The sequence below is a fragment of the Schistocerca serialis genome, chromosome 4, assembly GCF_023864345.2.
Source record: "Schistocerca serialis cubense isolate TAMUIC-IGC-003099 chromosome 4, iqSchSeri2.2, whole genome shotgun sequence".
In the NCBI taxonomy this organism is placed as follows: domain Eukaryota; kingdom Metazoa; phylum Arthropoda; class Insecta; order Orthoptera; family Acrididae; genus Schistocerca; species Schistocerca serialis.
In genome coordinates this window covers 450,158,041-450,173,248 of record NC_064641.1, presented here as the reverse complement: position 1 = coordinate 450,173,248, position 15,208 = coordinate 450,158,041, and the positions used below count along the sequence as shown (strand labels likewise).

The window sequence follows — 15,208 nt, the reverse complement described above, 5'->3', positions numbered from 1 at the left end:
TGCATAACACCCTTTGGAGTGTACTGTATGTTTTTCTTTGGAACTTTTATTCCAGAAATGGTATAAACTGTAAACCTGTTGAAATTAACTCTTCAGCTACAATTATTTTATAGTAGTTTCTTTGTAATCCTAAATCTTCTTCACATAAACAAAGTTAACTAAATATATTATAAGAAATTATTTTTGTTGTCACTTACAGGAATGAGCACAGTGATCATAAGACACATGCAAAGAAATCACTCCCATTAAAGAGGAATACAGTTAGGAAGTACTGCATTTTTCTATCGCTAGTGCACTTTACCATAGATAAACCAAATCTTTTTTATTTTATAAAAAATGTTTTTTTTTTTTTGTACAAAATGTTTTCAATAAAATCACATTACAGGCAGACATTTATCATTCTCTTGGGTGTAGCAGTACAAATTCAGTTCAGTACTGGTATCACTTTCAAATAATGACAGTCAGTAATACATCACACACAGAAGACTGGGACAAATGGACAAGAAATTCACTCACCTATGTTTTCCAACATTCACAAAAATGTGCTTCACAACAGTTTAACTAAAAATGCTGTTAATAATATATGCCATCAACTGACAATAATTCTCACTTGAACATTCTTTAAAATTAATCAGCTGCGTTCTTGCACGAGTAGGAGAAATGTCTTCATAGAGAGTCGGCAACTGAGACTCCTTAATAACTTTTGCAGTCTGTGGTTTTATCAACTTTTCAAACATTTTTTGTAACTCAGTGCTTAGTGACTTTCCTGGAGTAGACATAACTGGAACATTTGTGGACTGTTGTTCGTTGCACTGCAGAAAGGTACGATCTCCATCTGATGGCAATTGTGCATGTTCACGATCTTGACGAAAATATGGTGTGTCTGTCAAAACTCTGCGAAATGGTGATGGTGATCCTGGTGACTTTAATGGTGATCCAATATTTCTGCCAGGAAAATTGTGAGGTAAGTTCTTTTGCACACTTTCCTCCTCTTTAGTCTTTGGACTCTCTGCATTTAAAGATCGACGTAAGGTCCTATTTGGATCACTAAGACTACGCTTCAGAGGAACCATTGCTGCTGCAATTTGATCAACATCAAAACCTCGAGCAAGACTTCTAGGAACAGATTCCACATTACCTGTAGTGTCAGACTTACTAACAGAAGTTTCCCTTGCAAATCGTTTAGTGTAATCCAGAAAAAGCGTCTGAAAAATGGAAGAAAAGAAATTAAAATTCTTGATCATCAGGATACAAATAAACTGAATACAGTGACTACATTTCATAACTCCATGATAAACTAAAGAACACACTTCTTTTTTATTTCATTATTTTCCTTATTACAGACACAACAATTACTTTATCTTAATGTAGAAAGAATTTAATTAATAAGAACAGAATCTAGGTTAACAGAACTTTTTTGCTTTGAGTCTATCACTAATAGCATAACTATTGGAAATATTGATAGTATCACATAAACAATAATGATGATAATCCATTTGCCAATAATTTAATTCCCAAAATGGTGTGCATGGAACTGTGATACATTACACAGAAATAAGTATGTTTGTTTCAAGTCATGATGGTACATCACAGTGTGTATAGCTAACAAGATCAATGAATATGGCAATATACTGCGCATTCAGACAGATAAAATTGCAAAGCACTTTGAGAGCAGCTTGCTCTCTTCACCGTATGGTTCATTTTCTCTTCCGTTGCTTCCATTATATTTCATATAACCAGCAGCCATACATTTTGTCTCATTATGTTCCCAAAAATGACTAGGGATGATGTCACAGCTTAACCTTTTTCTTAGAAGAATGTCTAACATGAAGGTGAGTCTTCCAGCAGACAGTACAGTAACAGAAAGTTCTCCACATGAAAGGCCTCAAGCATTTTCATAAAATTTGTACCTTTGATATGAGCTAATCACTGAAGTCATTGGTAGCTGAGAAAGCTGTAGAACACCGATGTTTAGATGTTAGCCCTTTCACAATATCTGGTAAATTCTCCTGTGACAACAATGCTGATTAATGCCATGTTGTTTTGATAAAAAAACATTGTCCCAAAGTCTACCCCTGGGCTTATCCTCTACAGCTGCTACTCTTGTGGTAATTCTGCTAGCACCCCCCTCCCCCCCTCCTTTTATTTAAAAATAAAATTCATCAATTCCCTAAAAAATTCTATACCCCTCATCCAGTACTCTCTTACAAAATATGTTTCAAATCTTCAGTAAGAATCAAAACACCTAAGATTTATATTTGAAAGGAAACTGAACAATTTTACAGCAAATAATTTCAAATTTATTACAAAATCTCTTTGTGGTTTAAGAACTGGCATACCGTGAAATGGAAACATGCAACCTTATAAATGTTTACATGATGATTTATTATGTCAGGATTCTCTGATTAATACAAATTCACATTATCCATTTTGGCAATTTATTGCCATCTTCAGATGTGATAATTAATCCACAAAGAGTTTCATTAATCATTATGAAATAAAAAACTTAAGTAATATGCATTCTGCACATCATGAAATGGTATCAAATATGTCAATGACATATATCTCATGTTATCAAATGGTTAATCAGACAAATTAAAATATTGTCATATACTTTTTATATAGGGCTTATGGGAAACAAGGGCACAGGAAATGGGAAGAGGTAAAATCAAAGGCCATAGGCCCAATGGTAATAATTCTGATGGAATTTCTATTACATCAAGAGCCTTGTTTCGACTTAGGTCTTACTGTGCACTGTCAGATTCTTCTCATACTATCATTTCTCTGATGTCATCTTCATCTACGTCCTTTTCCATGACATTGCCTTCAAGCTTTCCTGTTTTGCTTAGTGTTTGCTTGTCATTCAGGCTCTTTACAGGCGATTCTCTCCTTCTCCTCCTCCTCCTCCTCTCTCTCTCTCTCTCTCTCTCTCTCTCTCTCTCTCTCTCTCTCTCTCTCTCTAGGCATCTATCTTGTCCGTTATTATATATGCTTATACAGCTTTGGATTTTTCCTCTAGCTATGGCTGGTTTGCACTGCCTATCCCATTTCTTAACTTTGTCATCTATCAAACCTGCCCCTTCGTCTTCTATTGTATTTATTTGCTCTTTTGAGTCATTTGCTCCCCAAATGCTTCCTATGGAACTCCCAACATTCTTTGGTTCTTTCAGTTTAACCAGGCCCCATCTCCTTAATTTCCTATCTTTCTGCAATTTCTTCAGTTTTAATCAGCATTTCATAACCAAAAAATTATGGTCAGTGTTCAAATCTGCTCCTGTAACAATATGCTAGCAAGTTTTCTCTGCAACTTCCATTAGGTGGCTTTCCCTTTCATTCCTTTCTCTCAGTCCATGTTCTACTATATTTTGTCTTCTGCCTTCTCCTACTATCGAACTTCAGCAGTCCACCAAAATTAAATGTTTGTCTCCCTGAATTATCAGAATATTCTTTCAATCTTATGTAGAGTTAGTTGACTTATAAACTCGTATTACTGTGGTTGGTGTTGGCTTAGCATCAATCCTGAATGTGATAACCCAGTCACTACATTGTTCATAGACACTTAACTGCATTCCTGTTTTCTTGCTCATTATTAAACATACTCCTCTACAGCCCCTATTTGTTATTTCATGTCTTACATGACAAGAAACCCTTGGAAGTCCAAATAAAATGGTACTGTGACAGGTATTGGATAAAATGATCAGATTACTGATTTTAACCAAGACAGCAAAGTATAAGCACTTAAACGTAATTTTCCCATTTAAAATAACAAAAACTATAACAGGCAGGAGAAAACATGCACAAAGGTTAAAGAAATGTGTAAGACTTCAGAGTCAATGGCTCCTTCTTCTCGCAACGGTTGAAGAGGAAGGTACAGGGATGAAGGAATGGACCGGCAAGGTTTATGAAATGGGGAAAGTTAAGAAAAGTCGTCCTGAATCCCAGGTTGGGGGACACTTACTGCACAGGTAACTCTCCCCTGATATGGCGTTCTACAGGGTGGGTAAAGCTCTCCAGAACTGGGGTTCTGGACAACTTTTCTGAACTCTCCCCATTTTCTAAACCTTGCCAGTCATTTTCCTTCATCCCTCTTTCTTCCTCATCAATCCTTCTGCCAGAGGGAGGAGCCACTGGCTCTGAAAGCTTACACATTTCTTTACTCTTTGGTAAGTTTACTCCTGCTGCAGCTTGGTGAGTGGATTTTTTATCTATACAATTACATTACATTTTCAAAAATTGATTATTTTTGTTGACACAAAACCCTAACATGGATATTCTCTATCCAACAAATAACCTACTTCTGTTATTGAAAACTTGCAACACATTTTTAATTACTTATGTGGAAGGTAAACAACTTTAAAAAATGGATAAAATAATTACATTTTAAGAAAATGATTGCATATAACTAGTTCAAAATCATCTGTTCTCGGGGAAAAAATGTAAATTAGTTCTCTTAAATTATTACTCACCATTTCCATGCTCAAGTTTCTGTGGAACATCTCTCTCTTAATCTGTGGGAGCTCTGCTGAATGAAGGAGCCCCTGAGTGATAACAAGTTCAAGGCATAACTCCAATAGCACAGTGCACTTTTGTTTATTAAGTGTTGACACCCACACTGTACTCAGACCAGATGATACTGTGCTATACCGCACAGATGTGCTTGGAGTGGACTGTCCTGTTCGACTACCCTAGAACATTCAGCAATGAGCCGGTTATGAGGAGTGAGTAACATCATCTAGTTGCTGTGAAGTTTCCTACAATAAATTAAAGGTATATACTAGAGTGGCAACGGCGTCGCCGCAGTGGATACACTGGTTCCTGTCAGATCACTGAAGTTAGACGCATGGCCAGCACTTGGATGGGTGACCATGTGCTGTTGCCATTTTTCAAGGTGCACTCAGCCTCATGATGCCAACTGAGGAGCTACCCGACCGAATAATAGTGGCACCAGTCAAAGAAAACCATCATAATGACCGGGAGAGTGGTGTGCTGACCACACGCTCCTCCTATCAACATGAGGATGACATGGTGGTCAGATGGCCCCAATGGGGCACTTGTGGCCTGAGGACGAAGTGCTTTCTTTTATGTTTTATATATACTAGAGTACCCTATGTCTTCTTTGTGTTACAATACAAAAAAAGCTTCCGAATCCTTTGCACATTAGTGAATATATAAGTTCATGTGAAAATTTAAAAAGAGTAAACAGTATGTGGAAAGGAGGGGGTGTTTTCATTAGTTTAATACACATATTAAAATATGAATCTGAGTCGCACAATAATACACATCTGGCCATTAAAATAGTGACATAAGGAAGCATAATAAATAACGCAATTTCATTTTTTGTCCATATATGGTACTGTAGGAACAATACATTATTAAACTTGTAGCTGATTTGAGGTTATCCAGGGTGCAAAAATTTGTACACTGACAAGGAGCAGTCCCCACCAGTGGCACAAACTTTTTGAGACTATTTATACGATGAGGTAGGTTAAGCTCACAGGTATTACACCCTGCAGCCATTCACCCTAGTGTCCTTTGTTAGTGAGTAATCGAGGGGGAGGGCGGAAAATAATAATAAAAATAATAATAATAAAAATAATAATAATAATAATAATAATAATAATAATAATAATAGTAAAATATTAAAGAAGAACTAAAAGAAAAATATAGAGAAAGACTAACAAAAATACTGAAAACAGAATTGACAGCAAGAAACAAGATAAAAGCTATAAATACTTACGCTATACCAATATTGACCTACTCATTTGGAGTAGTGAAATGGAGTAACACAGACCTAGAAGCACTCAATACACTTACACGATCACAATGCCACAAATATAGAATACATCACATACATTCAGCAACAGAAAGATTCACATTAAGCAGAAAGGAAGGAGGAAGGGGATTTGTCGACATAAAAAAACCTACATTATGGACAGGTAGACAATTTAAGAAAATTCTTTATAGAACGAGCAGAAACTAGCAAAATACACAAAGCAATCACTCATATAAATACATCGGTTACACCACTGCAATTTCATAACCATTTCTACAACCCTCTAGATCACATAACATCAACAGATACGAAGAAAGTAAATTGGAAAAAGAAAACACTACATGGCAAGCACCCGTATCATCTAACACAGCCACACATCGATCAAGACGCATCCAACACATGGCTAAGAAAAGGCAATATATACAGTGAGACGGAAGAATTCATGATTGCAATACAGGATCAAACAATAAACACCAGATGTAACAGTAAGCATATTATTAAAGATCGCAATACCACAACAGATAAATGCAGACTTTGCAAACAACAAATAGAAACAGTAGATCACATCACAAGCAGGTGTACAATACTAGCAAATACAGAATACCCCAGAAGACATGACAATGTAGCAAAAATAATACATCAACAACTTGCCATACAACATAAACTTATAAAACAACACGTTCACACATACAAGTATGCACCACAAAATGTACTGGAGAATGATGAATACAAATTATACTGGAACAGAACCATTATAACAGATAAAACAACATCACATAACGAACCTGACATCATACTCACCAATAAAAAGAAGAAATTAACACAACTAATCGAAATATCCATACCCAATACAACAAATATACAAAAGAAAACAGGAGAAAAAATTGAAAAATACATCCAACTGGCTGAGGAAGCCAAGGACATGTGGCATCAGGATAAAGTTGACATTATACCAATTATACTATCAACTACAGGAGTCATACCACACAATATCCACCAGTACATCAATGCAATACAGCTACATCCAAACTTATATATACAACTACAGAAATCCGTAATTATTGATACATGTTCAATTACCCGAAAATTCCTAAATGCAATATAACGTATACCGTACAGTTAAAAGGAAGTCACGCTTGATCAAGGTCTGCGTCACTTTACATTTTTGACCAGACATAACGTCTGAGAAAAGAAAGAAATGATAATAATAATAATAATAATAACAATAATAATAATAATAATAATAATTATTATTATTATTCAATTAACTGGCTTAAATGTAATTTTGTGTTTCTATTCATCTGCCAATCATTTTAATCATACATTTTGACACCACTGCTCGGTCAATATAAGTAGATTATTTCATTTTTTGTTTGTTAACTGGTAGATAGGCAGTTTCAAATGTTTAAAATGTTATGATAGATAAATAAAAATAATAAAATTCATATGCACATAGACCGTGAATAGAAAAAAGAATGATAAGAAGAAAAAATGAGAGCAACTGAAAAAGTTAATATGGTGATTAAAATTATGTGAAAAAAATAAGAAAAATTACATTTAAACCGATGAATTGAATAAAAATAATGATCAAAGAAATTTGGATGAATATTTAAAAATAAAGCACCCAATGAGATTTGAACCCACAACCTTTTACATGTGACGTATGTACCATAACCATTATGCTACGGAACCAATCTGTATAACACATCATTTTTTAAAGCTACAGATGATCACACAAAATTCCAAAATTTCTTCACGTCAGTCACTCACGAAGAAGGGTCCACCAGGGTGAATGGCTGCAGGGTGTGATACCTGCGACCTGAACCTACATCACCATACAGGTGGCTTCAAAATGTCAATCCCAACACTGGGGACCTCCTCCTATGAGATGTCATCTCTAGCAAGAACAACAGTTTTAATCTGGATGAGCACAGAATTGAACTAAGCTTGAATAACAGACACACATACATCATTCCTTGTTTCAGCTCAATACTGGAGTTCATCAATCACAGTGTCTGGCAAGTAGTGGCAAGCCAGACTCTTTGCAACAGTCCAATAGCCTCAGTATTTAGGTAGGTCAGAACAACAAAGACTACAGGTGGTCTTCAACACGTGGTCCTGCATTACCCTACTGAAAGGTAACATCACGGAGTCCTCAAAGATAGGGCACAGTCATCAGCCTTAACATGTCAAAAATGTAATGGTTACTGTCCAAATTACAAGCTATGCTAACCAGAAGAGATCAAGTCATATAATCAATGGCATCTCATACCATCACATCAGACGCTGGGACTGGATAACTATGACAAAAGCTATCTGACAATGTTTATTCTCCTAGGAGCCTCCACACATGGATATGTCTATAATGATTGTATGCCCAGAACGAGGACTTACTTGAAAAGACAGTATGGTGCCACTCCTGTGTGCAGAGTTTTTGATGGCTGCACTGTTCGTGCATTTTTCTCTGGTGTTGTGTCAATGGAAACTAAAACAATAGTCGCTGTGCTAACAATCTCCTCTATAATTTTGATGTAGTTTCCTGCAACTATGGCACCATATTTTCATTCTTTCAGTCATCTGATGTCTTCCTTTCTCTCTGTACTGTTCCCATGATCTGAAAGAGCCGCTGCACTCTAACAATGCCGACTACTCTCACCATCGCCATACTTACTTCATCCAATCCGGATGCTTTTCCTACTTTCATGGTTTTTATCACTTCCTCCACTTATGTTCAGGTGAAGTCCTTCTTAAAATCCTCTACATCCCCTCGCTCCTGATTTTTCTCTTTCACATTTCCATTGTGGTTTAGAAACATTTCAAAATATTCCTTCCATGTCTCCTTGCTTTTCTGTACATTCACATCTTCCTTCCCTTCCTTATTTATCAGTCTAACATTTTCCATCATGCCTCTCTTCCTAGTCTTCACCATTCCATAGAGGACTTTCTACTCCCTTCAGTGCCCTCTTCCACCATATTTGTCCACTATTTCACCAATTTCCTCCTCTCTCATGCTACAACTCTCATCATCACCTACTTCTTCTCAATGTATTCCTTCCTTGCTTCCCCTGTTCTTTCCTGAAACAATATACAGATTGATTCATTTTTCTTTGTAATTTCATCTCTTACTGTAACATTCCACCAGCATGCTTCTTTTCACCTTTTATCAACACTGATTATTCTGTACATGTTGTTTCCACCGTCACCATACCTGACCTTCTCCATTTTCTCCTCTACTGACTGCATTTCATCTCTCGACAGTTGCTCTTTATTATTTTCTGAAATTATTCTTTACATTTCCCTTCTTTCAGCTTCCACAGGTTTATCTTCTTCCCCGTCTTTCTTCCCCCTATTGCTCTTTAGTCCCTCTGATTGTCACCGTTAAAAACAGTGATCACCATATAAGGCTTTAGAAGGTAGTACATTGATTCTGTGACTGTTCTCTTTGTGTCCTGGTCATATAAAATGTAGTGCAACACTTTTTTACTCAACAAATCTTAGCTGTAACCATATAACCCTTTTACTTCCCTTCTTCCAAATTAGTGTTACTAGCTCATTCCTTTTACAAAAATCTAAAGATTTTAGCCCTTCCTCGTTTCTCCACTGCCCCCCCCCCCCCTTTTACTAATCAAAATACTTCCTCATACTCTCCAATTTCCTTTCACACAAGTCTAGTGCCTTTAAAGTTAGAAATTCGATCTTCATACAACACAATTTCTTTTGCCAATAGAACACGAGTAATTCAACCTCTTAACAGCATAAATTGTAGTAGTACCAAATATGGCCCATATTACTTCAAGAATTTAAAATAAAATGGAGCAACTGTATTTTGCAAATTTTCTTTTCCCAGTTTAAAGATATGAACACTGCTGAGAATAGTTTTAGTGGTGTGGAGTCTCTGTGCCTAACTAATCTCCAAATTCTGACTTTCCCACTACCCTAGTTAAATGACAGATATGACCTCCTTTGGCACAACTGATTTACTCATACTGCTATGAGATAATACAAAATATCATTTCATTTCAAATTCAGCAGAATGCCATGTTAATTACTAAAACAGCATGAAAATGGCCATCAAAGGACAATACACACAAACTACACCCACATATATACTCCATAACCCAACATAAGATTCATGACAGAGTGTACCTTGTACAACTCCTTATCATTCCCTTTCTTGTTGCACTCACAAACGGAGCATGGGAGAAATGACCGCCTATATGCTTCCAGAAGATCCCCGATTTCTCTACTTTGTTTCTTAGGTCCTTATGTCTTGGTGGCAGCATGTTATCTCAGTCATCCACAAATGACAGTTCTTTAAGTTTTCTCAGCAGTGTTTCACAAAAATAAAACCACTCATTTGAGTTAAAGAAGAATTTCTATAACACTCTTGTGCTGATCATACTTGGTGGTAACAAATCTAGCAGCCTACCTCTGAGTTACTTCAATGTCTTCCTTTAACTCAACCTGGTGAGAATTCCAAACATATAAGTAGTACTCAAGAATGGGTTATAAAAAGAGTTTTGTATGTAGTCTCCTTTACAGATGAGCTACACTATTCTAGAAGTTTTCCAATAAGCAGAAGCTGACTATTCATCTTCCATTAGCTGCTAGTTTCATTTTACATTGCCTTGTAATGTTAAACTTTGATGTTTAACAGATGTGACTGGGCCAAGCAACACTGTATTTGAACTTTACAAATCTGCATTCATTTACATTTTCCCCACATGTAGTGCAAGCTGCCATTCATCATACCAAATGGAAGTTATGTCCAAATCATCCTACGATGATGGTTTGATAAGCCTGGCAAATTTCCATGAAAGAATGCAACATTTTTGTTGCACCTTCATGGTTGGTTTGCTGGATTGTTCCAAGAATCTCATAAAGAATTTCAACAATGTACAGTTCATTACCAACAGCCATCTGAATTGTTCAGTGTGTTGACTGGGACTGAAAACCAAGTTTTGTGCTGTTATTAAACATTTTCATTTGAAGGGCTGGACTGCCATTCAAATCAAAACAGAACTGGATGAAGTTCATGTGGACTCTGTAGCATCACTGAAGACCATTTTCTTTTGGATTAATGAATGTAAATGTGGTCAGAGAAGCATTGAAGATGAAATATGCTCCGGCTGTCCAAATGAGGTCACCACAAAGGAAACCATTAACAAAATGCCTTTATGTGGTAAAGCAAGACAACCAAATAAAAATTCGTGAGATTGCTGAGACTGTAGGCATCTCAACTAAGCAGGGACATAATATACTGCATGGAGAATTGGCTATGAAGAAACTGTGTGAGAGATGGGTTCCGTGACTGCTCATAGTCAACCAAAAGTGCATCCAGCAGGATATTTCATCACAATATTTGGCAATATTTCAATGCGACTCATAGAAATTTTTGTGCCGATCTGTGACTGTTGATGAAACATCTTTATACACCAGGGTCAAAACAGCAATCAAAACAATGGACAAAGACTGATGATAGCACACCACAGAAGGCAACGCCCATTTTGTGTAAACCAACAGCTGAGATCACAATAACGTTTGTTTATTATGACCAGTTTCAGCTTATATTACAGCCATCCTCAGATTTCTTTTTTTGGCCCCCTATGGCTGGTGCTGGCAGTTCCTCAGTTTTGCACATAATACCACCATCGTACACTCAAGGTTGAGTGTACGATCATGGTATCACATGAAAAACTGAGGAGCTACCAGCACCAGCCAGAGGGAGCCCATAAAATATGAGAATGGCTTTAACATAAGCTGCAATCGGTCATAACAAACAAATGTAATTGCAATCTTGACTGTTATTTTACCCGAAGTATAGCATCAATTCGCTGTGCTCCATGGACAATGCTGTCTAAATTTCAGAAAGAACAGTTTGTCAACTCGTAGGTTGAAGGCCACTGTTTTTTGGGATTCCTGAGGAATAATTCTCATAGATAACTTGGAAAAAGGCAGAACCATAACAGGACCCTATTATGCTTCTTTATTGGACTATTTGAAACTTGCGTTGGCTGATAAAAGACCAAGCTTAGCACGCAAAAAAATTCTCTTTCACCAGGATAATTCACCACCCCGCACATCAGCGTTGACAATGGCGAAAGTGCATGAATTGGGATTTGAATTAGCTTCTCATCCACCCTATTCACCAGACTTAGCCCCTAACTTGAAAATTTGTCTTGCTGAGAAGAAATTTTTATCAAATGAGAAACTGATAGTCTCAGTCAATGAGTATTTTACAGCGTCTGACAAAACCTATTCTTCCAATGGGATGAAAAAGCTGGAATATCGCTACACCAAGTGTATATCTCTCAAAAGAGACTACGTAGAAAAGTACAATGAGTTGTTTATGAAACAAATGCCTTTTCTTGCTATTTACCAGACGTACCAAACCACCCTCATATGTCTTCCTACAGCCACTTAGAGATGACACTTTCCAGTACACCACAGCATCATCAACAAATAGTTACAGACTGCTGGTCACCCCATCTGTAAGATTGTTTATGTATACAGAGAACAAGATTGGTCCTATCAAACTTCCCTGGGACACGACTGACGATATCCTTGCCCCTGATAAATACAACATTCCGAAATAATGAACTGGGTTCTATTACTTCAAAAGTCTTTGAGCCACTCGCATATCTGAGAAACTATTTCATATGCTCATATCATTGTTAACAGTATGCAGCAGGGTACTGTGTCAAATGCTTTCCAGAAATCTAGGAATAGGGAATTTGCCTGCTGCTCTTCAGGCCATGTCCCAGGATATCACGTGAGAAAAGAGCAAGTTGTGGTTTGCACGAGAGATGTTTTCTAAACCTGCGTTGACATATGGAAACAAATTTTCTTGTTCAAGAAAATTTATTATATTATTATTTAGAATATGCTCAAGAATTCTGCAACAATTTAGAATACACTCAAGAATTCTGCAGCAAACCTATGTTAAGGATTTTGATCTGTAATTGTGTGCCTCAGTTCTTGTACTCTTCTTATATATATGGGTGTGTGTGTGTGTGTGTGTGTGTGTGTGTGTGTGTGTGTGGAGGGGGAGGGGGGCTGATTTAGGGGAGGAGACCAAACAGTGAGGTCATTGGTCTCATCAGATTAGGGAAGGATGGGGAAGAAGGAAGTCAGCTGTGCCCTTTCACAGGAACCACCCCAGCTTTTGCCTGAAGTGATTTAAGGAAAATCATGGAAAACCTAAATCAGGATGGCCAAACATGGGATTGAACCAATGTCCTCCCAAATGCGAGTCCAGTGTGCTTCACCAAACGAAAGCGCTGGCACGCTGATAGACACACAAACAAACACACAAAATTCTAGCTTTCGCAACCAACGGTTGCTTCATCAGGTCATCAAAAAAGAGGGAAGGAGAGGGAAAGACGAAAGGATGCAGGTTTTAAGGGAGAGGGTAAGGAGTCATTCCAATCCCGGGAACGGAAAGACTTACCTTAAGGGGAAAAAAGGGCGGGTATACACTCTCGTGTGCGCGCGCGCGCACACACACACACACACACACACACACACACACACACACACACACACACACACACACACACACACATCCATCCACACATATAGACATAAGCAGACATATTCAAAGGCCTCTATTATATATATAAAATAGAGGGAAACATTCCACGTGTGCTTCTTTCTAATTGCTTGAGACTTTCTATTGGCCACAACATTCTTGATAAGTGCAAGCTAAGTAGGGGGTCGATGCCAATGACTAAGCGGGTCAATGCCAAAGACTACTTTCTATAAAACCTAATTGGGATTTCGGACATGGGGACTTGTTTATTTTCAATCCTTTCAGCTGCTTTTTCATAGCCAGAGACACTCATTTCTATGTCATCCATGTGGCATTTCTGGGATGTTAAACTATCGTAAGTCTGTACGATCCTCCTGCTTGAATGATTTCTTCGAGTGCATAATTTAAAACGTCAGCTTTCATTTTGCTACCTTTTATTGCCACACCACACTTATCTTGAAGTGACTGAACACATGCCTTTAACTAGCTTAGCAATTTTATGTAAGATCTGAGTTTTCTATGATTCTAAACAAGATCTTTTGCTAATGTATGATGGGGGAAGTAGGTGAATGCTTTGCACATCAATATTTTTGTAGATGCATCAAATTTTAGTAACTTTTGCATGTCAACATTTCTGTATTTTTTTTTTAATGAGAGTGAAACAATATCCATTTTAAATGTTTTCAGTATATCATGTCTCGTAGTTTTCAGATATCGAAGAAAAGAAATTTAACATCAAAGTTGCTGTTTACTTACTGGTTGACTAGTTTCTGTCAAAGTTACTACAACACCTACAATAAATAAGACAGCATGAGACACAATGTAATCCAATAAGAACAAATTCTCCATTACATATAAAATATCACTGTCGCTAGGATCACAGCATGCTGGATTATGAAGATGTGATACATGTGATGACATTTACTACAGTCCACACTAACCACATCTTAAATACAAATACATGGCTTGTGACAATGGGCAAAGCTCAAAACTAGTCAGCCAGTAAACAAACAGCAAGTTTGGTGTTAAAATGTCCTTTACTCAATCTGTATTCTGAAACTTCCTGGCACATTAAAACTGTGTGCCAGACTGGAACTCAAACCTAGGAAGTTGCCTTTAATGGGCAATTGCTCCACCAACTGAGTTACCTGGCCTCACAGCTTTACTTCCACCAGTACTTCATCTCCTACCTTCCATATTCACAGAAGTCGTCCTGCAACATTCAGGAACTAGCACTCCTGGAAAAAGAAGTGAAGGCCTGCAAGGTTGCAAGAGGAATTACGTGAGTTTTGGAAGAAAAGAAATTAAGCACCAGTAGAAGTAAAGCAGTGATGGTGGGTCATGCTCGGATAGCTCAGTTCGCTGAGCACTCGTCCGTGATGGGCAAAGGTCTCAGGTTCAAGTCCCAGTCTGGCACACAGTTTTAATCTGCCAAGCTTCAAAATGGCACACACTCCACTGTAGAGTGAAAATTCTTTTTGAAATCTTTGTTTTCTCAGAATTTTTTCAAATTTTGTTATTAAAGCATGGTGTGTCTGTTTTGCACTTCATCCAGTTACACAGCATATACTCATCCAGAGCATGACTTACTACTAGTTTTAAACTTTGCCCATACTTCCTATGTATCCATCTCACCGGAACCAAATGACATCCTGTCCTTGTCTTAGTAGGATGCTAACAACTGCTTATCTCTTTCCAGCATAAAAACTCTCCTAGCCTGCTGGATGGATTTATTAACTGATTAATAAAGCATTCTCAATACATTTCAATGCTGTGTGTAATTTTCTTTTCCAGGTATGGCAAGCAAGTACTAATGCCAGGAAATAAAGATTAAAAATGAATAGAAAAGCAACACTGGTCAACAGAAGACAGAACAAAAAAAGTAAAATATACCTGTACTAAAG

General features: G+C 37.3%; 1 protein-coding gene across 2 annotated transcripts in view; it reads right to left on the bottom strand.

The window, feature by feature from the left end:
* Positions 1-296: 296 nt before the first annotated feature.
* Positions 297-15,208, bottom strand: part of LOC126475087 (nucleoporin Nup188) — a 273,311-nt gene continuing 258,399 nt past the window's right edge. For both annotated transcript variants that reach the window (XM_050102653.1, XM_050102655.1), the window contains exons 25-26: positions 4,467-4,685; positions 297-1,205 (exon numbers count right to left, since the gene is read on the bottom strand). In XM_050102653.1, the coding sequence (XP_049958610.1) occupies positions 558-1,205; positions 4,467-4,685 (867 nt within the window). In that variant the 3' untranslated portion in view covers positions 297-557. The remainder of the gene's footprint in view (positions 1,206-4,466; positions 4,686-15,208) is intronic.